At 36.5% G+C, this 26143-nt stretch overlaps 1 protein-coding gene across 8 annotated transcripts in view; it reads right to left on the reverse strand.

The window, feature by feature from the left end:
• SNCA (synuclein alpha) overlaps positions 1 to 26143 on the reverse strand; it is a 232472-nt gene that overhangs the window by 107499 nt on the left and 98830 nt on the right. For 2 of the 8 annotated variants that reach the window (XM_032459646.1, XM_032459642.1), the window contains exons 3-4: positions 23294 to 23369; positions 6701 to 6846 (exon numbers count right to left, since the gene is read on the reverse strand). In XM_032459646.1, the coding sequence (XP_032315537.1) occupies positions 6701 to 6821 (121 nt within the window). In that variant the 5' untranslated portion in view covers positions 6822 to 6846; positions 23294 to 23369. The other 6 variants (XM_032459682.1, XM_014560126.2, XM_006185696.3 and 3 more) reach the window with 6 other exon arrangements.

Consider the following 26143-nt stretch of genomic DNA (forward strand, 5'->3'; position numbering starts at 1 on the left):
TTGTGGATCAGAAAATGACTGCATACAAGCTGAGATGAAGCTACAGAAAGTGATCTTAATAATCAATGAGGAAAATTCTGATTAATCAGCAATAAAAATCACTGTTGTTCCATGGCCTTTAAAATTTTTTGTCAAAAACATTAAAACTTCTCCTAGTTATTTATAAATTATAGGGAAATTAAAAGCTAATATAACTAATATTTATTTTGTATACTGTAATTTAAAATACTGAGAATTAAAGTGTTTCTTTCTAAAAAAAAACTTATTGAGTAGTCTAAACAGTGTTTGTCTTCTCATTGTTTAACTTTCGATATCGTGCTGAACATCTTTTCTAGGTCTTAAAAATTTGTCATACTCTTTTGTAAATTTGGGTCAGTTTCCAAAATCTTAGCTTTTGTACTTTTAATGTCACAATATATCTCTGGTAGTTCCTTCAATGTGAAGTGTTTATGTGGACCACTTCCTCTGGGACATCTTCTCCCTATTAATCACAACCATACTCTCCATTTCTATTGATACCTGCACCTTCAGTAAGTTCCTCTGGCTGCACTTCTACAGTCTCTTTAATGGGAGCAGTGTCGACATTCCTACAGTCAGCTACTTTTCCTATAAATAAGTTTAAGTTTGCCTCAAATTTTACTTGTAGGATTTTTCACTTTATTTGCTGGACATTCATTTTGGGGTGCCAATTTCCTCTTTCAATTATGCATTTTAATAAAATATCATGTGTGTTTATAACTGGGAGAAAAGGCGGCAATACAACTCTGGGCTTTGCTGTCTGTCTGAACTGAATAACAGATGTGCAGTGTCTGATCACCAACAACTTTTGAAAGGAGTGATGTAATTTGATCGTGGATCATAATGAGCTTCTGGTATTTATGTAGTGATTTGTGGGCTGAGGAGCTAGGAGCAAAGTTTGTACTTTATATAATCACTCAGTTTATAAACTGTGGTAATAGAAATTGAAATGTTGTTAGGGACTGGTGTTATTTAACTAACTGTGGTAACTGAAATTCATGCATACTGGATTATGCAAAGTGAGAGAAGCCTCTATTTAAGAGAGTATTTCTTATTACTGCCCACCTGCCATTCCCTGCATCCCTTATTTTTAAAAATGACTAGTAGAAAGGAATGTTTAACAGTGGCCTGTGGTCTTTCCTCTCTGCCTCAGTTATCCTGATAATTTGATCTTTGACTAAATCATGGAATGTATCCTGAATCAAAGATACATCAAAGTCTTGATGAGGTTGCTTTGTATCAAACCCATCACCTTATTTTGGCTGTCAAAATTGTTCATGAGTACATGTTATTCATGATTAACCTTTAATTGATGAGCAATCTGTAGTTGAAAAGATATGCCACAAAATAGGGGCCAAGAGGCTGTGTGACTAGCAGGATACATGTGTGTGTATATATATATATAGCTGAAGGGACACTAAATCTGATGGCTTTCCTGAGCAGAGGTGGCCCACACCCATCCCAACTTGTCTCTCATGACTTTACAAGGCTGCAGAATGAAGAAGGTCAGAAATGCCTGGGAGTTGCAATAACTCAGTTATACTGCTGTGCATGTTATGTTGACTTCTCAATATGGTACAGGTGAAGTATATTGTGATTTAGGAATATAATTTCAATCCACAATCTTGACCACTGGTGCCTATTGATTAAAGTGGCTTTAGAAGAGTTTTAAAGATCATTTTATTGCCTTTACTGTTATATTACTTGGCATTCTATAAAGAGAATTAACCTTTTTCCACTTTTGAATTTGACTCTCAATTTATAATTTCTAAATCATTTGATTGAAAAAAAAATTTTGTCCATTAAATTGAAGTATTTTGATTAAAATTTTGTGTACAAAGATATCACAAAAGGAAAAAAAACATAAAATAGCACTGGTTCTTACAGTAGTTCTTCAAATAATTAAGAGATAGTTATCAAAAGTATAATAATATAAAGGAATGAGATTATTTCTCATGAGGCTTATGAAAATAATGTGCCAAATTTCTTCAGCCATAAGTGAAACTAAAAATTTTTCTTTAGTCATTTCTAATCTTTCAAGCTCGCTATTGATAACAGTTCTTGCAACGAAGGGTGAAATGATAAAAAGAAAATACATTGACAAAATAATTATTCTGTTGGAGTGTCTATTTGACAATAATAAAGGTGTCTCCTATGTATAAAAGTGTACTTTACAAAAATTCTCAACAAAATATTAAGAAATCAAATCTAACAATATATAAAAAGAATTATACACCACAATCAAGTGGGGTTTATCATACTTATGCAAGGCTGGTCAACATTTGAAAATCAATTAAGTAATTCATCACATCAACAGGCTCAAAAAGACAAATCACATGATCATATTAATAGATGCAGAAAGAGCATTTGACAAAATCCAACATCTATTTGTGATAAAAATTCCCAGTGAACTAGAAATAGAGGGGAACTTCCTCAACTTGATAAAAAAAATCTATAGCTAACATCATATTTCATAGCAAGACAGTAGAAGCTTTCCTACTAACACCAGGAACAAGGCAAGAATATCCCCTCTCACTCCTTTCAGCATCATACTGGAAGCCCTAGCTGATGCAATAAGGCAAGGAAATAAAATGTATCAAATTGAGAAAAAAAAAAAAAAACTGTCAAGAATCTACAAAGACTCTCCTGGAACTAATAAGTTATTATCACAAGGTTACAGGATACAAGGTTAAAAAGTCAATCACCTTCTTATATACCAGCAATGAACAAGTGGAACTTGAAACTGAAAACACAATATCATTTACATTAGCACCAAAAAAAAAAAAAACTGAGTATAAACTTAACATAATATATACAAGACCTATATGAGGAAAACTACAAAACTGATGAACAAAACCAAAGAAATATATTAATGGAGAGATACTCCATGTTCATGGATAGAAGACTCAACAGTATCAAGATGTCAGCTCTTCCCAATGTGATTTATAGTTCAATGTAATCTCAATCAAAATCTCCAAAGGTTGTTTTGTGGATATTGACAAACTGATTCTAATGTTTATGTGGAGGGGCAAAAGGCCCAAAATAGCCAACACAGTATGAAGAAGAAAGTTAGAGGACTGACACTCTCAAACTTCAAGACTTACTACGAAGCTACAATAATCAAGACAGTACGATATTGGTGAAAGGATAAACAAGTAGATCAAGGAAGCCCAGTAATACACCCACATAAATATAATCAACTTCTTTTTGACAAAGGAAAAAAGGCAATAAAATGAAGCAAAGATAGTCTTATAAACAAATGGTTTGGAACAACTTGATATCTACATGCAAAAAATAACTTTATACACCAACTTTCACCCTTCACAAGTAAATAACCCAACATGAATCATAGCCCTAAATGAAAAGTACAAAACTATAAAACTCCTAGGAGATCACATAAGAGAAAATCTACACAATCTTGGGTATGGCAATAACTTTTTAGCTGTTACACCAAAGACATGCTTTATGAAATAAATGATTAATAAGCCAGAATTCATTTAAATTAAAAAGTCCTGTGAAAGACAATGTCAAGAGAATGAGAAAACAATCTACACACAAGAAATATTTACAAAAGATACATCTGAAAACGAATTATTATCCAAGATAGACAAAGAATTCTTAAAATCAACAATAAGAAAACAAATAACCTGCTTACAAAATGGGCCAAAGACCTTAACAGACGCCTCACCAAAGATGATGTACAGACAGCAGATAAGCATCTGAAAAGATACTCCACATTCTATATCATCAAGGAAATGCAAATTAAAATAACAATGAAATGCCACTAGACACCTATTAGAAAGGCCAAAATTCAGAACATGTGGTCAAGGATGCAGAGCAAGGAGAACTCTCATTGATTGCTGGGAGAAACGCAAAATGGTGCAGCAACTTTAGAAGACAGTTTGATGGCTTCTTAAAAGAAGTAAATGTATTTTTACCATTTGACCCAGCAATTGTGCTCCTTGATATTTACCCAAAGGAGCTGAAAACTTATGTCCACAAAAAAATCTGTACACAGATGTTTATAGCAGCTTTATTCATCACTGCCAACACTGAGAAGCAACCAAGATATCCTTCAGGAGGTGAATGGATAAACAAACTGTTACATCGAGACAATGGAATATTATTTGGCACTAAAAAGAAATCAGCTGACAGTAGAATATTACTTGCAATAAAAATATGAGCCATTAAAATATATGGAAGAACCTTAAATGCATATTATTAAGTGAAAGAAGTCAGTCTGAACAGGCTACATACTATATAATTCCAATGATATGACATTTTGGAAAAACACAAAACTATGGAGAGAAAAATGATCAGTGGTTGCCAGGGGCTGGGGGAAGGCCATGAATAAGCAGAGCACAGAGGATTTTTAGGACAGTGAAAATACTCTATATGATACTATAATGATGACTACATGGCATTATACATTTGTCCAAACCCACAGAATGTACTACACCAAGAGCGAACCCTGGACTGTGGGTGACTATGATGTGTCAGTGCAGGTTCAACAGTTGTAACAAATGCACCACTCTGGTGAAGGATGTTGGTGATGGGAGAGGCTATGCATGTGTGGGGCCAGGGGTACATGGGAACTTCTGTACTTCTTAGTTTCTCTGTTAACTCAAAACGTTATTAAAAAATAAAGTGTTAAAGTATGTTTTATTACTCATGTGTTCTGCTTTATTATGACATTCTCACAAAAACTCAGCAAGGTACTTGGATTTATCCAAATCATATTTTTACAAATGAGGAAAGTGATGTTTACATGTGTTAAGTAACTCCCCCAGTATCCTAGAGGCAGTAAGTGATACAGCCTGGACTGGGATTTAGGTTGGTCTGACATCAAGTCTGTTTTTCCTACTTTATCAGGAGTCAGCAAACTATAGCCTAAGGGCCAAATAAACTCCCCCACCTGTTTTGGTAAGTTAAATTTTATTGGAACAAAGCCACCCTAATTATTGTCTCTGGCTGCTTTCACACTGCAAGAGCAGAATTGAACAATTAAAACAGAGATATCACAGCCTAAAATATTTACTATCTATCCCTTTTCAGGAAAAGCTTACCAACCCCTAAACTACATGACCGTGTCTTCACATGGTCACCTTTCATCCTGAATTCTGTTATTTGTGTTCAACTTTTTACCAACTTTCAAACATAACTGATACAAACTCATAGTTGACAATAAAAATAAAAGTATTTCCAGATGATAATTCTGTTTATTATCTGGAAAGGAACAATATGTTAATTTAATATTCAGTCATTTCTGGACTCATTATAAACTAATAGAGTAAATATTATCATCCTTTAAAAAATCTTTAAAGTTACTAAGTTATAAAGTAATTGAAATCGAAGAATAGTTCTGTGCATGCACTTGCACAACTTAGAAAACTGAGGACAAATATAAAGAAAGATGTTGATTATTTGCATGTCATTGATTCAATATTCCAAATTCCACCTAAAAAGATACAATTCACACTTTGCAAAAAACCTTGGAATTAACCCATCAATTTTTTCCTCTTATAAGATTTTTAATTAAATGGTTTTCTGAAAATATGTTTTAAGATACAGAATAATTCATCTAAAGATTTGTGGTAAGATCAAGCCAAGAGTCTATGAACAATAAAAATAAAAATTTCAAATGAGAAGCATTCAGGAAAAATCATTCCAAATCATCACTTTTCTCCAGCCATCTATGTTGGAGTGACAGCATAGCTTTTTCTCATCCCACAGAGTCGTATGCCACCCAGTATGCTCATCCTCCACTTTATTGCTCATCCTGTGGCTACTGTTGCCATAGCTGCTACCAGAGAATATGGAAGAGCTCAGAGAAAGAGTAGAGACAGAAAAGGTAGTGGGTGAGTGTATGCATATGTGTCTGCGTGTCCCTATGGATGAGCGTGTGTCTATATTTGTGCCTATTTCTTCCCCAAAGAATTTGAAGGAGTTTGTAAGATAACACCCCACCTAACACAGCTCAAGATAAGGAGAAGAAAGTCAGGGTCTGTGTGAATACTCCAACGTGGGAATTTATAAACAAGTAGAAATGATAAGCATCAATTTCAATTTATTATGTGTGCTGTTTAATAAATTATCTATAAAGTGACTCGGAGATATTAGCAACCCTCAAGCACTTTCTGGAGCACTTTGTCCCCAGCTTACCAAGTGGTCACAAGGAGTAACTACACCAAAGACCTTTTGTCTTTTCCTTTTCAGAGCCATAGTAGGTCTCTTTTTACATATCTCAAGGCCGTATCAAAGTCTTATTTTAAAATTAGAATACGCCCAAATTAGCAAATATTCATCATGATGATAAAAGAAATCAAATTCCATGAGTGATTTTGATTCTTAACAAATTCTTGAGTATTTTTTTAAAAGACTAAGTTTCAAAAACTGTCCTCAGAACGATAGTTACTTCTGCATAGGCATATTCCTTTTAAAAAAGAAAGAGTCCTAAGTATTATTGCAAAATTAAGTAATCTGGCAAAAGAAAAGATTAGCCCCACTTTTTACTATTAGTTCAAACATATACATTCACCTACCCACACATACCTCTGATTCAGTCCATCTTTTTGACAAGTGAAGATGCAAAACTGAGTGAGAAACACCAGCATTTAAAGCATCAATCATCCCAACCATCAGTCATAAATAAAAATCAACACGACTCTTGGGGCTTACCTACCTACATAGAGAACACCCTCTTTAGTCTTTCCTGCTGCTTCTGCCACACCCTGTTTGGTTTTTTCAGCAGCAGCCACGACTCCCTCCTTGGCCTTTGAAAGTCCTTTCATTAACACATCCATGGCTAATGAATTCCTTTACACCACCCTGGAGAACATAAAACATACTTTGATAACTTTTCCATAAAGCAAAACAAAATTATAACTACCCAAGGTTAAAAAATCACTGAAAGTGAGCAGAATCTCCCAAAGTGTGAAACTCTTAAAAGAGTACCTTCATTTCAACCACTGGATCAACTAGCATTTTGTTTTGTTTTGTTTAGATTTTGCGTTAAAATTTTAGCATCTCCCATCCATCTTGGCTGGTAAAAGTCTAGCCGCCTAAACATAGATTAGGATGAATCATCTGAGCTGTTCTTACTGCGTTTCCCAAGTGGAGTTGCATGAAAAGATGGACCCCTTTCAACTTCCCGGGGTCCAAAACGTGACTATAAGTTAGAAGTGCGTTTAGAAGACAGATCACAGGAAAAGAAAGGGAACTGGAGGCATGGGGTCAGGGACACTCTTAAATCCCAGAAGATGTTTAACAGGTTGACCATGGAGAGGGGAGGGAAGAGAACAACTCACTCTGGGTGTGGCTGAACCTCAGGCCAACTGCGTGCCCACTCGACCATTCACCCAGCCCTCGACCTCTACCCGGAGCAGGCAGGCAGGCAGGCAGGCTCAAGTTCACACTCGCGGGCAGTCTTCAGAAGCTCGCCGGTCACTCGAGGGGGCGTTCTCAGTACGCTGAGCCTCCACCACCCCGCGCCCTCACCTGTTAACCCCTTACCACCTGTTGACTTGTCCCCTCTGCGCTTCCATGATTTGCCAAACACAGCTTGTTTACAGAGAGAACAGAGAGGGCGGACTGGGGGATTTAAGTAAAGAGAGAAATAAAAGTTGAATACTCATATTCGATTGAGCATCCTCGCGTTTCCAAAGAAAAGCGTATCAGAGATTCCTAATCTCTCAGTTTTTGAAGACGGGAAGACGGGAGTACTGGAAGCAGGTGGAAAGCCAGGTCAATCTACTTTTATTAAGCTCACCAAAAGGATAAGTACCTTCGAAAAACTTGACTACAGTGGGTCCTCACTGCAGCACCAGCCCCCTCCCAGGTGTCCGCAATGACTCCTCTCCCACCAGGTTTTCTCCAGGATTTCCAAATCTGCCGTTTAGATCCACAGGTCCTTACCTGAATCCCTTGGCTCCTCGGAACTCTGATTCCTCCCCCACCCCTACTTAAAAAAATTTTTTTAAAACAGTCCCCAAATATTATTTAAATGGGAAAAGGGAGGATAAAAAGCGCACAGGAAGGGTGGAGGCGGCACTAAGAGAGGGATGGTCCCCAGAGGCGGCGGCTGTCTGCACAGCCCGGTGATGAGAGGCTGGGGGGCGTCGGAGGCGAACCAGCCAACCTATAGTCGAATTGCCACTCCCCGTCCCTCGCACGAGAGGATCCGAGGGAAAAAGACAGAAGGTCAGAAGGGAAGGCGGGGAGAGAGCGCCAAGGATGCTAAAGGCAAGGCTCGGTCCCAGGGTCTGTTCTAAAGCCAGCACACACCTCACCCCGCGTCTCTGCGCTGGGTCGCTCGCCCCCTCTCTCGGGTCCTCCTCCTCTTCCTCCTTCTCCTCGGCTCACCTCCCCCGCAGCTGATTTGTCAGCGCCTCTCCCCGCCCCTCTCCCGGCGCTCGCTGCTTTCCCCGCCGCGTGCACTTCACTCGTCTCCTCGGATAGGGGTGGGGGTGGGGGAAGGCTGTACCTCCAGCTTCAGCCTCCCGCCTGGTCCTCGGGGGCGGGTAGGTGGGATGTTCTTCACTTCACCTCAAGTTCAGGGTCACAGGGGCTCTTCTGGAGATTCAAAGCTGTTATGCTTGGGCTGCCGTCTCGCCCTTTTCCCATCCACCCTCCTTCCCTGTCTCCGCCTTTCCCTCTGGTTCCTCAAGGGGAGCCCCACGTCAGAGCCAGCCTGGGGAAGTGGGACCACCGAAGATAGAGCCAATCTGTCGGGGAGCTGCTGAAGAAGCCAGGCGGCTTAGGAAGTGTGCTCACAGAGCACGTTTCTCTCGGAAAGCTGAAATGTGATTAAGGGTCGTAGAACACAACGTTAAGGATGCTTTTGTTTAAATATCCTTCAGATTTGCGTTTGCTCCTAACCTCTGATGAGCCCGAAATGGTCTCACAGGTGGAGAGGAGACTAGTAAAGAAGAGTTACAGGTTGAGGAGGCAGGAGGAGGCTCGTCAAATCCTCTTCCCACCCCACTATCACCATTTTCTTTTCCACCAATCAGCGGCTGCCAGACGCTGACTTTCACATCAGTGGAACAAGAAATAAATATCCCCCAGCCGTCGAAACCAAGCGGCTGTAAGCTTTTCGTTCTCAGAATGGAATTTACTTTCCAGAATCACGTGCCTGGATAGAAGAGACAAATCCACCGCGATTTATTCTCCTGAACTATCATTTGCAATTTCTCCTCCGTCCCCTTCTGAAAAGGGAAATGTACACACCATTCACCTTTCTGACTTCTGATTTACGTTGTCTTTAGCGCTGACACTCCACCCCATCCTGCACACGGACACACAAACAAGCTCGCAGGCTTCAAGACAACCCCCACCCTCCCGCTTTGCTTAATACAGTTTCACCTTTCAGAGCTGGAGGGAAAACAGCTGTTCCTGGATCACACCAGAATGGAGAACCAAGCTCCTCCCCTAACAGAATGCCTGTGCTTTCTTTGCCTGGAATGGGAGGATGCTTTTAGAACTGGAAGGGAAAAACAAATCTTTGCTGTATTTTGTTTTGTGTTTATTCTTGTAAGAAAAAAATTCTTTTTCTGATCCTTGCATACACATTCTGAAATGTGAGGAAAAAGCAACTTATATCTACAGAACAATTTTGAAGCCAAAAGAGACGAGAAGCAAGTATATATATATTCCTTAAACAACTCCTCACACTATTCGTCTACCCTTTCTAAAAGTAGCCTTTCCAAAATGCTCCTTTTTTGTTTCCTTGGGATCAGAAACAGTGGGTTAAACATGGCAATTGGTTTGCTTTCTGGCTTTGAGAGCTTGAACAAGTTATGTCCTTCTGTTCAGTTTTCTCTTGTAAAGGGAGATAAACCAAGATGATTTCTCTCCTTTCAACTTTTTATTATGGAAAAGGTTCAAACATACACAAAGATAGAGAAAACAAAGAACTCTCAATGGAGTATCACCCAATTGCACCATTTTCCAATGCATCATCAATCAGGTTTCATCTATTTTCTCATCCACTCATTTTTTTTTAATCACTATGCTCTCCCCTCAGTTTTTTTTCACTAAATCTCAAGAATTGCATATATCTTTGCATCTGTAAATATTTAGGAATGCATCCATAAAAATGTGAGAACTATTTAAAAATAAACACAATAATGCTTAGATATGCTTTTTTTCTTAATTTAAGTAAAATTTATATGGAGTGATATCTTCAGATCTTAACTGTTCCTTTAAATCAGTTTTGAAAAATACATGCATTAGTGTAATCCTCACAATTTTGAAGAAATAAAACATTTTCATCACCCCAGGAAGTTCCCTTGTGTCCTTTTTAGTTGTTCATATTCTAGAATTTCATAAAAAGAAAACCATGTACAGTGTGAACTATTTTTTGTATCTAACTGGCTTCTTTCACTCAGCCTAATATTTGTGAAATTCATTCATGCTGTTGCATGAATCAGTATTGTTTCTTTTTATTGCTTTTGATTGTTTCTTTTTATTACTGCATTTGATAAATGTTTTCCATTGTAATCCATCACAGCTATTTAATATAAATATTTAATATTCAATTGTGTGACATATTTATAGTTTAACAGGGACCTCCTGGAAAAGTCAAAGGGGTGAATGAAGTGACAGATACTTTAGATCCTGTGGCAGACCAAGGAGAGAATTATTTTGGAGTGGTTGTTACATTTTTGTGCTTCTTATAAAATAGCATGATTTCACAGCTTTATATGCTTGGCAAAGGACTAATGTACTGTATCATTTAATCATAACAAGAGGGTAAGTTAAGTTTTATTTTGTACCTTTTATAGATAGGAAATCTGACACTCAAAGAATTCTGGTAAAATGCAAACGTGTCCTAGCTCTTAAGTGACAGAGCTGAGAAAATCCAGCAAGAACTGTTACAAAAAGCACAATTATCTTCTGAATTGGCAGTACTCTATGGAAATTTAGAGAATGGGCATGAGAGAGGGGAGGAGGAAAAAGTGGGACCCAGTGCTGTTAGATATGGCCTTTGAATTTCGATGTGACAATGGAAATCAAGGAGAACTTATGTCCCAAAACATCGCATTCACATCTGAAATTTTGCCATTTCTATATTGGTAATTATCTGTAGGGGAAGATGATTTCCCATCACCCACATAAAAAAAAAAGAAAATTGTAAAGTAATTTTGTTTCATTTATAAGACTATATTTTATTCGTTTTCATCCTTCAAAGTCCCTTGAACAAAGTAAGCATTCAATAAACTTATAATTGCTGGGAATGGCAATAGTGACATTGCTTGTGTTCCAGCTACAGTCTCTCAGCTCAGTATTCCCATGGAGGCAGAACTACTCCAGGACAAAGAAGGGAACCGGAAGTTAAGAACTTTTTTTTTTTCATCATTCAGTTGACAGCAGAGCATTGAGTAAATGTTTAACTGTTTGAATATAACTTTAAATTTTAAACTAAAAAAACCCAATAACTCATTGAATGGCCTGTACCTCATAAGGAACATGGAGGAATAGCCTAGTGGGAGGCATTATTAACGTGCATGTTTCGTTAATGACTACATTCATATTTGATTTTCTCTTTGATAAATGAAAAATAAATATTTTGCCACTTTTTAATAGGATGGTTTATCAGCATTCAATACAGTCATTTAGCTAAAGATAAACATCCTATGAAAGGCATGATTAACCTAAACTTTCTTTGTCTTCCCCATAAAACAACTGATTTTTTTAGGTGTGCCATGTGAGGAAAGTATAATCTCTACCATCTTTGTATAATAGTGTGTATTTGTTGTGAACACAAGGAGCAATGGAATGTTGATTCTTGGGCTGATTATTTCTTATTCCCTGTCTGCACTTTCCTTTCATCTTCTGCAGATGTATGAAAACATGAGGTAGCCAGATCTTGGTAGACTCACCTCTCCTGTAATTTCATAATGGGCATGGAAGGGAGAGCATAAGGCATACAGCTGAGAAGGCATTGTATATGATTTTGGAAAGGGGGTGAGCTTGAAACAGGGCAGTAGGGTTACTCCAAAGAGATATGAAGAACAATAAAGAGGACTTCAGAGTCCAAAGAAGATCATTCAATTTGACCCTGTGGACAGTTTCATGTTGTTTCTATAATACCACAGGCAGCAAAATAATAATAATAATAATAATAATAATAATAATAATAATAATAATAATAATAATAATAATAATAATAATAATAATAATAGACATTCATTCCAGCACAATTTATCATATTTATTAATACAGTAGTGAATCCTCAGCAATGTAGAGTCACAAATTGTGACTACAAGAATTTTACATGTGAAATATGTAGAATTCAACTGATATCATTTTAAATATCCCTGTGGTTTTTGATGCTAAGAATACGAAGATATACAAAAACCCAGGATTAAAGACTTTAGAGCCAAATAGAAAGATATTTAAATATTTGGGATCTAAAAGTTCAAATAAACTTAGTATTAGAAGGAAAAACATATTTATGAGCTCAAGAAATACACCAAACACTGGTGAGCATAGTAGACTTCTGAGAGTAGAGGTCCTGGGTACAAGTTAAAAGCAGAGACTTATCAAGGTTCTTACTACTTGGTAGCAGGACTGAGAGCAAGTATCCAAACTCTCTAATCTCAATTTTCTTATCTGTAAAATGAGGATGATATTTTACTTGTGTGATTATTGTAAGGAATAAATAATATGCTTCTTAGCAATGAGCCAATCATGGTGGAATCTCTCAATGCAAGTAGCCATTACTCTTCCGAGCCCTCATGTTTTAGGATGCCCTAGGAAACACTATTTTTTTTTTAATTGCAGTAGTTAACATTATTCCCCACCCTCCCCAAACTCTTTTCCCATGCACAGCACACATATCTGATGCCTCCCCATCAATAACTTTGGCTAACTATGACAAGCAAAAAATTTTCAACCAGGGATGGAAGTTGTGGGCAGAAGAGAGTGTGGGAGTCAAGAGACATTAATAGGGGTCATTAACTGAAACGCTGCCAGTATCTCTTCTCTCTCCTTAATGTATGGATTACAATAACAACATCACTCACAGCAATTTGCTCAGCAGCCTGAAGAAATACAGTAAGAGCAATAAAATTGACATTTGCTGTCTTCATTGATAGTTTTACATTCTTGGAACCTGGTTTTTTTTAACGGTGTGGTAGCAGAGCTCTGTATGAATTATGTTCATTTTCCAAGGGAGAAAAATAAAATGGTACAACAAATGGTGTTCAGAGTTAGCTGGACTCATTGTGACAGTGGCTCTGAAAGGCTTCAGGATGAATATCCATTTCAGAGATAAACTCAGCCTCTGTGTTCCAGGTGAGTGAGGATTGGACAGACTGATAAGGCAGTGACAGATCTACTCATACTTTTCAACAGCATTTGTGTGCAGAAAAGCAGAAAATAAGTGGATGAAAAAAACATTTCAGGGGAATTCATAATGTTTTTCTGTGATGTTTTAAACTGAAGTTATAATGCCTTTGTAAACAGAGAGATCATAACAAATTAGCAAAATGAGCATGTTTCTTATAATATCATAATTACTCAAGCGTCTGATGTAGTTTCCTCTGTAGATAATTTGACAGTATTAGATGGCATTTAAGAAATTTTCTTCAACACTATATAAAAAGCACATCATTAATGTTTTGAAATCTTGTTATCACACCTAAAATTGGAAATGTATATTATTAAGAGATTAAGACAAGGAAATGAGAAATTATTTCTTAATGGTTACTTGGTAAATACATTAACATCAAAACATATCCATATAAATAAATACGGATTTGTAACATCATTTTGCCTGAAAATATTATATTTTATTATGTATTTAATCAATTGTCTATTTTTAAATTATTTTTATTTTTACTTTTTATAAACATAATTTGAATTTTTTCTATTATATTCTCAAGAGTAGGACAAGAACTTATCTGTATATTCAGTCTAATTATTTTTCATATATTTTTAAGTATTACGAATGCATTAATTTTAAATCAGCTTCCCCATGTTAAGATCAATTGTGCTTTAAATCATAGATTCTTTTCTGGGTTTATTTCTATTTAAATTCCCCTTAACGTATCACCTTAAAATATTGGACTAAATGTTGTTTTTTATTTCTGTTTTTGTTTTTAGATCAGGATAAGGAGACACTCCAAGTAATCAGATTACCACAAAGAAGGAATTTTTTTTTATAGTACTGGCTATTAAACATTTGAAAATGGTTAAAAAATAAAGTTGTGTATTTTTATTTAACATTTCCAAAATATAAAGTGCATAAATAGACCTGTTTAAACAGGTAAATCTCCAATTTCTACAGGAAATCTAACTAGTTGTTTCAGATATGTCCTCAAATACATGTGTAGGAAAGAAAAAATAACATTCAAACATCTTCGCATAATGGAGTTACCAAAAGGAAAAACTGATTTATGTGAAAAATCTAACTGATATGACTCAAATGTGTGCAACTGATTTTCAAGTAAGGAAATAATATACATTTACAAGATCATTAAGACCTAGGCAAAAGAATATAATACACACACATACACACACACATGCATAAGGCAGATATTATGTACACTAAAGAAAGAATAAATAATATTGAAGCTATTTGCTAAGTCTTTTCTATATAAAGGGACTTATGTTTAATGTCTTACTTTATCTGTGTGTGTGTCTATAACAACAATCAACTAATTGAGAATTCAGTCTTATTGATCGTATTGGATTATGGTCTTAACCTGGAGGGAACATTTAAATAATTAAAAAAACACTCTCAAGATATGTTAAAAATCAAATGGATCGCCATGACAAGATAGGCTGAAATAGTATTCTATAAATATAACTCTCCTTTATTTTTTTGTTACGTGAATAGTATATGCTCATTATAGTAAATACGTAAAAGAAAAAAGAAAAAACAAATAAAATATCAGTATTCCAGTAACATGAGGTGAACTGTTGACTCCCCTATTAAAAACTGGCTTTTCTAAAAGATCATTTAAAAATATGCATCAAAACATTCAATATGCCCATGCTTTTTGGCTGAGCAATTTCACTTCCAGAAACATATCCTAAGAAAATAAGAAGTTATATTCTCAATGAAATGTATGTTTAATGATGTTTTATTTAGCTGTAAGAATGCTCCTGCATTTTCCATAAAAAGTTTTTACCAATGCAATTTTCCAGATTAAAATTCTGATGAGGAACTTATCTAAGGTCAATTACCCTTCATATGACACATGACACAACTCGTAAATGATGAGCCATGTTGTCTCCATATTGTCAGCTCACAATGCAGCCCCCAGTGCTTGCAGCTGGCCTTATCCACTTGCTCTTTGCTCTTAAAGAGATAAGGGTTAGCTATACCTACCTAATAAATCAGTGAAAATGGATTGAGTTAATGTACGTAAATCACTATTATGATGGTATTATTCTAAACTATTAGTATGATGGTGAAAGAGCCAATTCTACTTAACTCATAAAGCGTGTTTTAGGGGAAAAACAACCAGATGCCCTAATCAATCATTTTACTGCTCTTTTCCTGAGACAAATGCTGTATATATAAAATAATGTTTGCAGAAGTAAAGGATGGATTTTACTTCTGGACATGGAAGAGCTACTAACTATGAAAAGAAAATGAATTTATAAAAACTTTTCCAGTTAGGCAAAAACACACCAAAAAAAAAAAAAAAAAAAAAAAGTCAAGCATCAAAAAGATTCTTCCTAGAAGCAAAGAAGAATTGACCCAAGTATATCTTGTATTTATTACTAATTTCTCAAAATAATTTATTTCAAGTCATTCAATTTTATTGTCTATTAAATTAAAACTCTTTAAGAAGTGATTGGCATCAAGATGTGAAGCTAAAGGAGGTAAAGTAAGCCATTCACAACACACCCATGGAGTTTGCTATCATATTTTAAACTAGAAATCTAAGAAAGTTTTAAAATTTGAAACAAATTAGAGGAGCCAAAATTTAAATCAGAAATAAAAATAGTCCTGGGTTCAATCCCTGGTACCTCCATTAAAAAAATAATAATAAAAATAAATAAATAAATAAACAAATAAAGTTTAAAAAATAAAAATATTTAAAAGCATTAAAAAAATCTATCTGAAACAATTCCCTTCCCTATCATCATTAACGGCAGCTCTGTGAGAATAGCTTCCTTCAAGAGCTATCAGAGTGCATCAGTACCACCAGCTGCATCTTGGGTGTCCTCAATTGAAATAATCGAAGTGCTTTCAATGTTGTTTGTATATATAGAATATTTAGTTAATGATCACATATGTGTATATAAGTAAGATTTGTTTAGCATGCATGTATTTAAAATACACTTTTTTCTTTGGCAAGTTTAGAAACTTGACTGAGAATGTCGCAAGTGGCGAGGTTCCCGATTTTGTTACAAAGCTAGGGATGCATCTTGCAGTGGTACACAGAGACTTATCTGAACATGAGCAGAGGCTCACAGGCATCTTGTATTATGAGGGTCTACAAACGACCTAGCAGAGAGACAGAGCAGAGCAGCAGTGAAACCAGGCAAGGGCTTCTCCCCATCATAGAGAAGGTCAGCATCTCAAAGACTGCTCTCCAAGGAGAATCGTCTAGACAGAGTCACTTGTCCCTCTCAGAGAGAGAAGGATGCTCTTTAATTCCTACCCAAACAAAAGAATATTGCAGCACATGTGTTCTATCAATTCTTGCTTGTAATAACTAGCTGGCAACATCCATGGAATATTTTTACACGGTATTTTTCTCTAGGAAAGCACCAGGGTTTTGGCCTGGATGACTTACCCCCTCATGATCCCTATAATCCTACTTCTTAAGATTGCTTCCACATCTTTCTTTTCCCAAGAAAAAAAATGAATTTAACACCTTTCTGAGTAGAGCTTAATTGCACAGAAAGAATGTTATACCTTTTAGAGTGCTAATTAGAGACAGTAATAATATGACAAGTCTCATTTAAAATCCTTTCGAATTATTCTGTCATTGTTGGAATGGTGTTGAGCTTCTGCACACTTGCCAAATATGCAAATTCACTTTTTTTACAGATTTAGAGAAGGCATCAGGAGGAAATTTCCCATATGTGAATTGTGTATTCTGATTGGACACGTTGAGACCCTTACTGAAGGTAAGGAGCAATACAGAAATTTCTCTGAATGCACAGAGGATAGAGTATAGAAGTGTCCCGTAATTAGGGAGCCTGTCATTTAGTCAGAATTTTGTCCTTCCCTCTTCTACCTTATTCTTTCTCTCTTTCAGTTTTATCTTTGGATTTCTCATGACTTTTTCTTTCTAAAATATTGGTGTTGATTGAAGCAGTAGAAATTCATTTACCAAGGCACTACTAGCTAGTCGAGTTAACATCCCAAGTGTTCTGGGCTGAATTATGTCCCTCTCAGATTCATATGTTGAAGTCCGAACCTCCAGCACTTGAGAATATGGCTGTATTTGGAGTGAGCATCTTTAAAGAGGTAATCAAGTTTAAATGAGGTCATTGGGGTAGGACTGATCCAATGTAACTGGTGATCTTATTAGAAGAGGAGATTAGGATACAGACACACACACACACACAGGGAAGATGCTGTGAGGACACTGGAGGAAGACAGCCATCCACAAGCCAAAGATGGAGACCCTACTGGGAACTAACCCTCTAACACATGGATCTCAGACCTCCAGCCCCAGAATAATGAGAAATACATTTCTGTTATTTCAGCCCCACCGTCTGTGGTACTTTGTCATGGTAGCCCTAGCTGACTAATACATCAGGGTGCCAGTTCTATTTTCCAGTAAAACTATGTAGCTACACAATGAGCCTCAGCATCATACTTTCCCCAGGGAATCTGAAGTTTGTAGAACTAGTATCAACCTAGTAGATGACGGGAAGCCAGGTTTTTACCATATACACTAATCCATTTGTCTACTCTCTCTTAGTTAAATATGTCAGGGAATAAAATACAGACAATTAGCATCAGTCCCTCTCCTCCTTCGTAAGTGCTTGTTTTGTACAGAGGGAGGAGAACAAAATCTGGGGGCAGAGAACAAAAGCTGGCACTATGAATATTTTAAAATAAACATGTGCCACAAAGATAAAGTTTGGAAGCTTGAATTTAAGGCTCTAAAATCAGCCTATCCAATATCATATGACTTGTATCATTTCAGCTGTCATTCGTTAAAAACATGGACTGGGGAGGTTAATCTAAAAGTCACTGGTGTAATAAACAAAGTTGAGGCCTGAGAATTTGAATAGCTGAATTACAATCAGGTTCTAAAGAACTGTGTTGTTTGATTTCACTACCCTTATTAGAACCAGCTGGAAGATCAAAAGCATCCATTAACTCTTAAACTTCCTAACCTATAGGGCTTTCCATTCCACACTGCCCAGGCAATTCAGTAGAAGGTATGCATGTTAACTGCTAACATAGGGCACAGAAGATAGAGGGAATCATTTATATTTTAAGGGATTAGTCTTTTAAATGTATTTTGCTGGGCTTTGAAATTCTGATTGTGGACCTTTGTGTTACTAAATATTCAGTTCAAATCAATGGTTATTTATTGAATAATTGAGGGCCGCCCACTTTATAACATCTTTGGTGCCTGGCATGTGTCCAGAGAAAGCACCCAGGGGGTTCTCAAGCACTTTTTTTACCTCTTCTCTCTAGTCTACAGGATTCAGTCTCTGCATGGATCCCACTGTTTCCTCTTGTAGGAAACTGTGTACCTACCCAAAGGAATCCTGTGGGGACTAGGGCCCTGCTTGATCTTGACAGTATTTATCTTGAGAAGCTGGCAATTTGCTCCAAAAGCTTTCTAAAGGCAGACTGCTGCATTTGTGAAGAGATTTAGACATTATTTTGATTGTGATTCAAACATTATTGAAAAAATTAGTAGAGAAATGTAAATCAAAACGAGTTATCACCTCACACATGTCAGAATGGCTATCATCAAACTCTACAAATAACAAATATTGGTGAGGATGTGGAGAAAATAGGGCCCTTGTGCACCGTGGGTGGGAATGTAAATTGGCACACCACTACGGAAAACAGTGTGGAAGTTCCCCCAAAATAAAAGTACGACTATTATATAATCCAGTGATTCCACTCCTGGTTACATACCCAGAAAAAAACATACCAATACTAACAGATACATACACCCCAATGTTTATAGCAGTGCTATTTATAATAGTCAAGATATGAAAACAACCCAAGTGCTCATCAACAGATGAATGGATAAAGATGTGGTAGATCTATACAATGAAATATTACCCAGCTATAAAAAGAATAAAATTCTGCCATTTGCAGCAATGTGGGTGGACCTAGAGAATATTATACTTAGCAAAATATGTCAGAGAAAGACAAATACTATATGATACCACTTACATGTGGAATCTGAAACAATAATACAAATGAACATATATGCAAAACAGAAACAGACTTACAGATATAAAAAGCAAACTAGTGGTTACCAGTGGGGAGAGGGCAGAGGGGAGAGGCAAATTAGGTGTATGGGATTAAGAGATACAAACCACTATGTATATAATAGATAAACAACAAAGATACATTATGTAACATAAGAAATTTCAGCAATTATCTTGTAATAACTTTTAGTGAAGTATAATCTGTAAAGATACTGAATCACTATGCTGTACACTTGAAGTTAACATAATATTGTAAATCAACTATACTTCAATAAAAAATTATTGCAGCATCTAGTTTGGCTGTTTGATATTTTCACTAGAATAAGTTTGATTCAGCCATTTTAATTCTTTTTTTTAATCCAGTTTTCTACTTTACTGATTTTATTATTCCTGTTCTCTTGTTAATAAAACAAATTTATCCAGACGGTAAAATTATTTATTTATGTAGGGTGAAGAAACTTATGAAAATAGGAAAGAACAACTTTAAAGAACTCACTCATCTTTCTCCATTCTTTTCACCTGGATGCTGGATTACTTATTTCCCAGACTCAGTTCTGCAGCTATCAATCCTGGCAAAAACACTTTTCAAAGACAGAGTTATTGGAAACTCTGAAAAGAAAATGAAAATGTGAAAGCTTCCATCCAGTAGGGTGTAGATTCATAGATCCTTTGGGAAAAATTAGACTTCTCTGATTACTGTGTTAGTTTTGTACTATAGTCCTCAACTTTCCTATCTTTCCAGCTGCAGTATAATGTGCTTTGTGTTTTTCTGCGTGTACTCGGTGACAAAACTGTAATTCAAGTGAAACTTTAAAATAAATGCCGTGTCATAGGCTGAAAAGAAGCACCAGGAACAGAGATGATTACAGAAGCAGGAACAATTTTTTGCAACATGAAGCGCTAGTCTCTTTACACACTAAAATCAAACATTTATGTGCCTGAGCAAATCACTGTCACATTTTCCATCGTTGGACACAGTAAATAGAGGAGCTTGATTTCAACACTGGGCAGACTCAAGATACAGGATTCTGCCGCATAAACTTATACCATAGGAGGGTATTTATGCAGCAGATAATAATAATAATAATAATAATTTATTAATTATAATAATTTATAGTAATCAAACACTTACCATTTTACAGAGTCCTAAAACAAAGTATATTTTATTAATAAATATTTGAAGTTTGATAAAAAGTAATAATTTACCAGAATTCATGCCAAATACCACTAGATCTTCATATGTGGGTAATCCATTGAACAGATGATGATAATTCAACAGTTCTCTGATTGTATTTAAATCAAGGTATTTAATATTGAATTGAAAATTATACTAAGATATTAATTTGTTTTCCATGGACACCATATACTCAGTTCTTTGTTGATGGAGTATTACAAATAGGCACACATTAAATCCATAGATAACTGAATTTGCTGGACAAAACTGATAATGAGAAGATTTTGCTAAACTTATGAAATGTCATTCTGCCTGTTACAAAATTATTGCTGTTATGTCTAAATCTATTTTTCCTTTCTTTTCTCTTTGGTACTCCACAAATCATGCTCCCTAACCAGTGGATTTTCTGTTTAGATTCTGCAAAATGAAGATCCTAGAGGCATAGAGGAAGCAGGGGAGAAGGGATGTGATCCATCTTTGACAGCCGTTGTTAGTGTCACCACCCTCTAGCCATCTACCTTCAACCCAGCAGCAGCCATCCGTTCTAATCTCTAGCTTCTTTCTTTACTTCCAGAAACAATCTCGTTGCTCTTCTCAGGGTTTCCAGGATGAGAAGGGCAGCACACTCTGCTCAGATGTCTAAAGCTCCACAATGTGGGACTCCTGGGCTTCAGAGTTACCAGCACCAGCCATCCAGGCAATGCTCCCTCCTCCTGGATTTGATTTCCTCATGGGTCCAGTTGCAGCTCTGAGCTCCTGTGATGCCAGCATCAGCCTGGTGGCACCCTCTCCCCAGGGTGTGAATGCCAACTCTGCAAGCATCCTGCTTCAAGACTTTAGGTTCTGACAACCCCAACCTTTGCCCTTCGTTGCCCTAATCTAAAGGGTGATACCTCCTTCTTGCCCTTATTAATCTTTGTGTTACCCCATTATTTCCTTTTTCAGTCCTTCAATACAATTGAACTAATTCTTATTTTAAATTTCCTCTGTTGAAAAACCTACTCCTGTTCCTGTTTTCCTGACTCAAACTTCATTGATGTGCTGAGTGATTTAGGTAAAACAAAGTTAAGACTATTCTGAACTAATGAAAGTAAAATGACAGGATAGTTTACAAAACGTTTATCTTGAGAACAACAACAACAACAACAACAAAACAGACTGAATAAACAAAGCTTTTAGGTTATTGGTCTTATTTAATACCTAAAATCATTACTATTAAACATATTAATTAGTCAAATGCACAATATTATTTTAGTATTTTTTCAATGTTAGCTTTAAACATTAAACAAAAAGTAAATTTTAGTTTCTGCCTCAGTGACTGATTTAAAAATTTGAATTAAGAGGATATGAGCAAAAAAAGTGTTATTCTTTTAGAATTCCACAGTGGAAGGCTCTTTTTATCTAATACAGCACAGTTAAATGACAAGGATAATTTAACTGGAAGTATTTTCTGTAAATCACAGATTAAAAAAACTCAAGATAGTGTCTTGCCTCTCCCTGCCTATGTGTAAAACAAACAAAAAAATGTATAGATTAAGAACCTATCTCTGTTTTCCACAGGGAAAAAGAGAAGGGATAATAGTTCTTGAACACTAACTTACAGAAGGCAATATTCTCTTTGCTACATTATAGCATTTAATCCTCATATTACCTTTTGAGGTATGAATCATCAGTTACTTTCTTTCGTTTACTTGGAACATAAGGAAATGGAGTTCTTACGGAGCTTTAAGTATCAGCCCCAGATTTGAACTTGCTCTCCTGCCTCCAATCCTGGTGCTTTTTTTGCTAACGCGTTTCTAGCCTAGTTGGTACTTAATACAGTCATCACATGAAAGAATCATTCAAACCTCTAGCAGCCAACATGAGTCCCTTCTCTATTACATAACATTTTCCAAATGCAGTTGGTGCTCACACTGTTTATCCCGGGGCAATTTCCTATCTCCCTCCTCTCCTTCCTCCCTTTTCCCTGTCTTGCTTCTCCTCTTCATTCATTTCTCAAATGTTTGTGTTTAAAATCTGTGAAAAGTTCAAAAGTTGTTTTCCTACTGATGCATGGTTATGTTTTTTAAATCATGTAACACATCACTTTTAAATATATATCTGTATGTCTATGTCAACATAGAAATACACATGCTTGTATATAAGTACCTGTATTTATGGCCAGGTTAGTGATCAGTAGGAATTCATAACAACTGTCATAATTTCCTCACCTATGTTAGTTTCCAAAATGGCCAGTCTCACAGTAGATCCCTCTGATTTTTAATTGGCACACAGTCTAAATTAAAGTATATGATTATCATCAAGAATACCGAATTAAATTCTCATTTGTCTCTGAACAAGCATTCTGTTTAGTAGCAATTGTTGAGAAAAGTTTTAACTCACACCCTTTTCAGAAACAGTCAAATATATTAATGCATAGGTCTTATGTTTCTTTGAACTCATTTTAGTAATTAAATAGAGCCATTGCCTGAATTCTTCAGTTGTCTCACACATTTGTTGTTGTTCTTTAAAAGAACAAATTACTTTTCAATATTTGTTGACAAAACACTCAGACTTTAAAAATTCTTGAACTGTGTCTTCAATTCTTTGAGATTTCAATTTTAAAAATATTGCAATGTTTTTCACCTGATTTAACATCTTAACTTTCAGAGCTAGCAGGTGTTAAAAATCTCAAAGTGGCAAGAGGAGATTTGATATGCATTAACACTCAGTGTTTACCTCAGATATGAATGACTCCCACAGGACAAAGTGCCAGACAGCTTCTATCCAGGGAGGAGGCTGAATTCAGAGGAACCTGAAGTGAAAATATTGAATTAATAATGCTAGATTTAAAGCTAGGTCTTAAGTGTTCAAAATGACAAATGGCCACTTCCAACAACTTTCTCAGTAAACATGAAATGATCACCAGAAAGAAGAATAACATTTCAAGCGGTTAAAGAAGGATATTTTTCCCTCAAAGTAATAACTCTATATAAGACTACTGGCTCAAGACCTTTTGTGATGGTGTCACCACCAGGTTAAGGAAGTATTTCTTCTCTTATCTAGAAATACCTTCTTCCCGGAGCCCCACATCCAATTGACACTGACCATACAGTAGATTATGCTCTTAGGATTAGGAGCAGTCCAGACCCATTCATCAACCAACCTTCAAAATGTGCACGCTACTGGAAAGCTTTGTGGTGCTTTAGGTAACATAAGCACATGGTTGGAATAGCTAAACTGTGGCCACTCCGGTTAAATTCAATAAATATTATTACCAACTGTAGCTGTCAGAAAATTCTTGCAGGACCTAAAATGATAATGTTTACAAATTTCTGTTTCATTTCAGCAAAGCAATACAATATAGCAACAACATTAAAGAAAGTATATTCATCAGAGCCAAAGACTGTCTTCCAGTAAGGGGACCAGAGAGGTCAAGAGTGGGTTCCTACTATCCTCCCTGCCGAAGGGCTATCTGCTTCCTCTCTTGCATTAGGAGCAATCTATCCATGCACAGAACTCCTCTGAACCAGGGAATGTGAATGGAGTCCAAGTCAAATTTCTTAGACTCTGCTGTTCATGTAGGTATATTTGTGTTCTGTAACCATCCCTAATGACATAACTCTCCAGGGAACTCACTGAAGCTAGGTGGAAATCATTGAGCTCACAGGTATTGACAAACAGTACCGACAAGTTTATATAATCCCCTCCAGTTCTCCTCCCCCGAAATTTACCTCAGACTTGTGGTTACAGAGCAATGCTGTTCACCAGGTGTCAGAGACGTGCAGATACATCTCTTACTCTAGTTCAACAATTAAGGCCAATTCCAGGGCTGCTGGAATTTGCCATTATGGAACAAAGTGTCTATAAAAAAATTTGTGAGGTTTAGTGACTCTCATGCTCACTGTTTATGCTCACTGCTTCAGGGGAGAGGAGCCAACACCTAACCTCTCTGGACCCCTTGTTGGGAGACAGTCTTTCGCTCTGGATGATTTACTAATTTTAATATAGTTACTATATTGTGTCACTTCCCTGAAATAAAACACAAATTTGTGAACATTATCATTTTGGGTCCCCTAAGTTTTCTATAGCAATTAAACCCTGTCTAACTGCCACCATTAATGCCCACTCTTAAATTATACTGTGTAGATAGTTTCTTATTTTGCCTATTCATAGATTCAGTCCTCATCATAAATAAAATCAAGCATAACTTCAAAATGAGACTTTTAGAGCATAACCTCATGCCTTTCTTACCGCAACTACTGCCATGTCCACCATCCTTACAAATTATGCTGCAACCATTAAAAAGACAGTAACTTGGAGTTCCCAGAACATGCAATGAATTTCCTTGAACCTACACCTAAGCCCAAATTCTTCATTAGTCTGAAGTTTGTTTTCTCCTCCTGTGAAAGATGCCCGACCATTTCCTTTCCATTCACACCTCAAAGCAGTGACTGTTTGTCCACAGCCTCCTCCCACAAACCACTTTCTGCCCCTTTCTAGTCACACCCTGGCCTTATGTAATTGGATTAGGAGTGGATCCATGACACCTGTTCAGGTACTCAGCATTTTTCTTCAGGGATTTTTAGAGAGAGAACTGGCTAGTCATTTGTCTTTGGGGAACTGAACTGGAAAGTCGGTCTAAATTTTCTGTTGAGGTAGCCATGATTAGCCCTGGCCAAGCAGACTGAGTAAGCAAAGAGCCAACTTACAGAGAGAGAAGTGAGGAATCAAAGTAAAATCATGTGGCCCCAGAGAGGGAATGTGTGAGTGAGAACAGCTGCCCAGTGACTTTTCCAAATTCATAGACCTGCTTATGCTTCCCAGAATTAAGCTATACAGTATTAGCCTGCATACCTAAGTTCCATTTTACATAGGGTAGTCAGAATGGATTATTAAAAAGATATTTTTAGCATAAACACCACAATCTTCTTAAAGGATTCCTATTCAGTCTTGAAAACCCAACTCAGGCTTGACTTCTGTTGGGAAGCTTCTTCTGATTTGCACAACTTCTTTCCTCTTGTTTTCTCTATTGTTAATCACCCCCTCCTCAGTATTATCCTGTGCAGATTGTGTCTGCTTATACTTTCATACAAAATCATATAGAACATGGCATTTGATAGTTATTTAACAAGTTGTTGAGTGTGACTTTCCCTTATTCCCAGAATTTTGTCAAAGACCCCAAACTGAGGAATGAACAGTGTAAGCATTCACCTTCTAAAGAGATTCACCAACAATTGAGGTCAGACATTTTTTTCAAGAATTCACTTCAAGACAAAACTACTTCTTTTAATTCTATACCATTGAGACAAGGAGAGATCTGGATAGTTAAATTGGAGCTTCATCCAAGAAAATCACTCACAAAGATGCCCAGAACCAGAAACTGAGTCTATTGCCCTAGTTGGATGGTTGCTGAGCTGAAGGACCTACAAATATGCCTGGCGTGGTCAACAAAATTGAGTTTTGACATGGATCCTTTTGAGTTAGAAGGGGGATAGAGACATAATGACTGGGGCCAGCTTCTTATTCAGAGATTTCTACTTGTGGAAAGCACATGTCACCGGAAGTCCCTGAAGGGACAGTGATGGT

The sequence above is a fragment of the Camelus ferus genome, chromosome 2 (genome assembly GCF_009834535.1).
Source record: "Camelus ferus isolate YT-003-E chromosome 2, BCGSAC_Cfer_1.0, whole genome shotgun sequence".
In the NCBI taxonomy this organism is placed as follows: Eukaryota; Metazoa; Chordata; class Mammalia; order Artiodactyla; family Camelidae; genus Camelus; species Camelus ferus.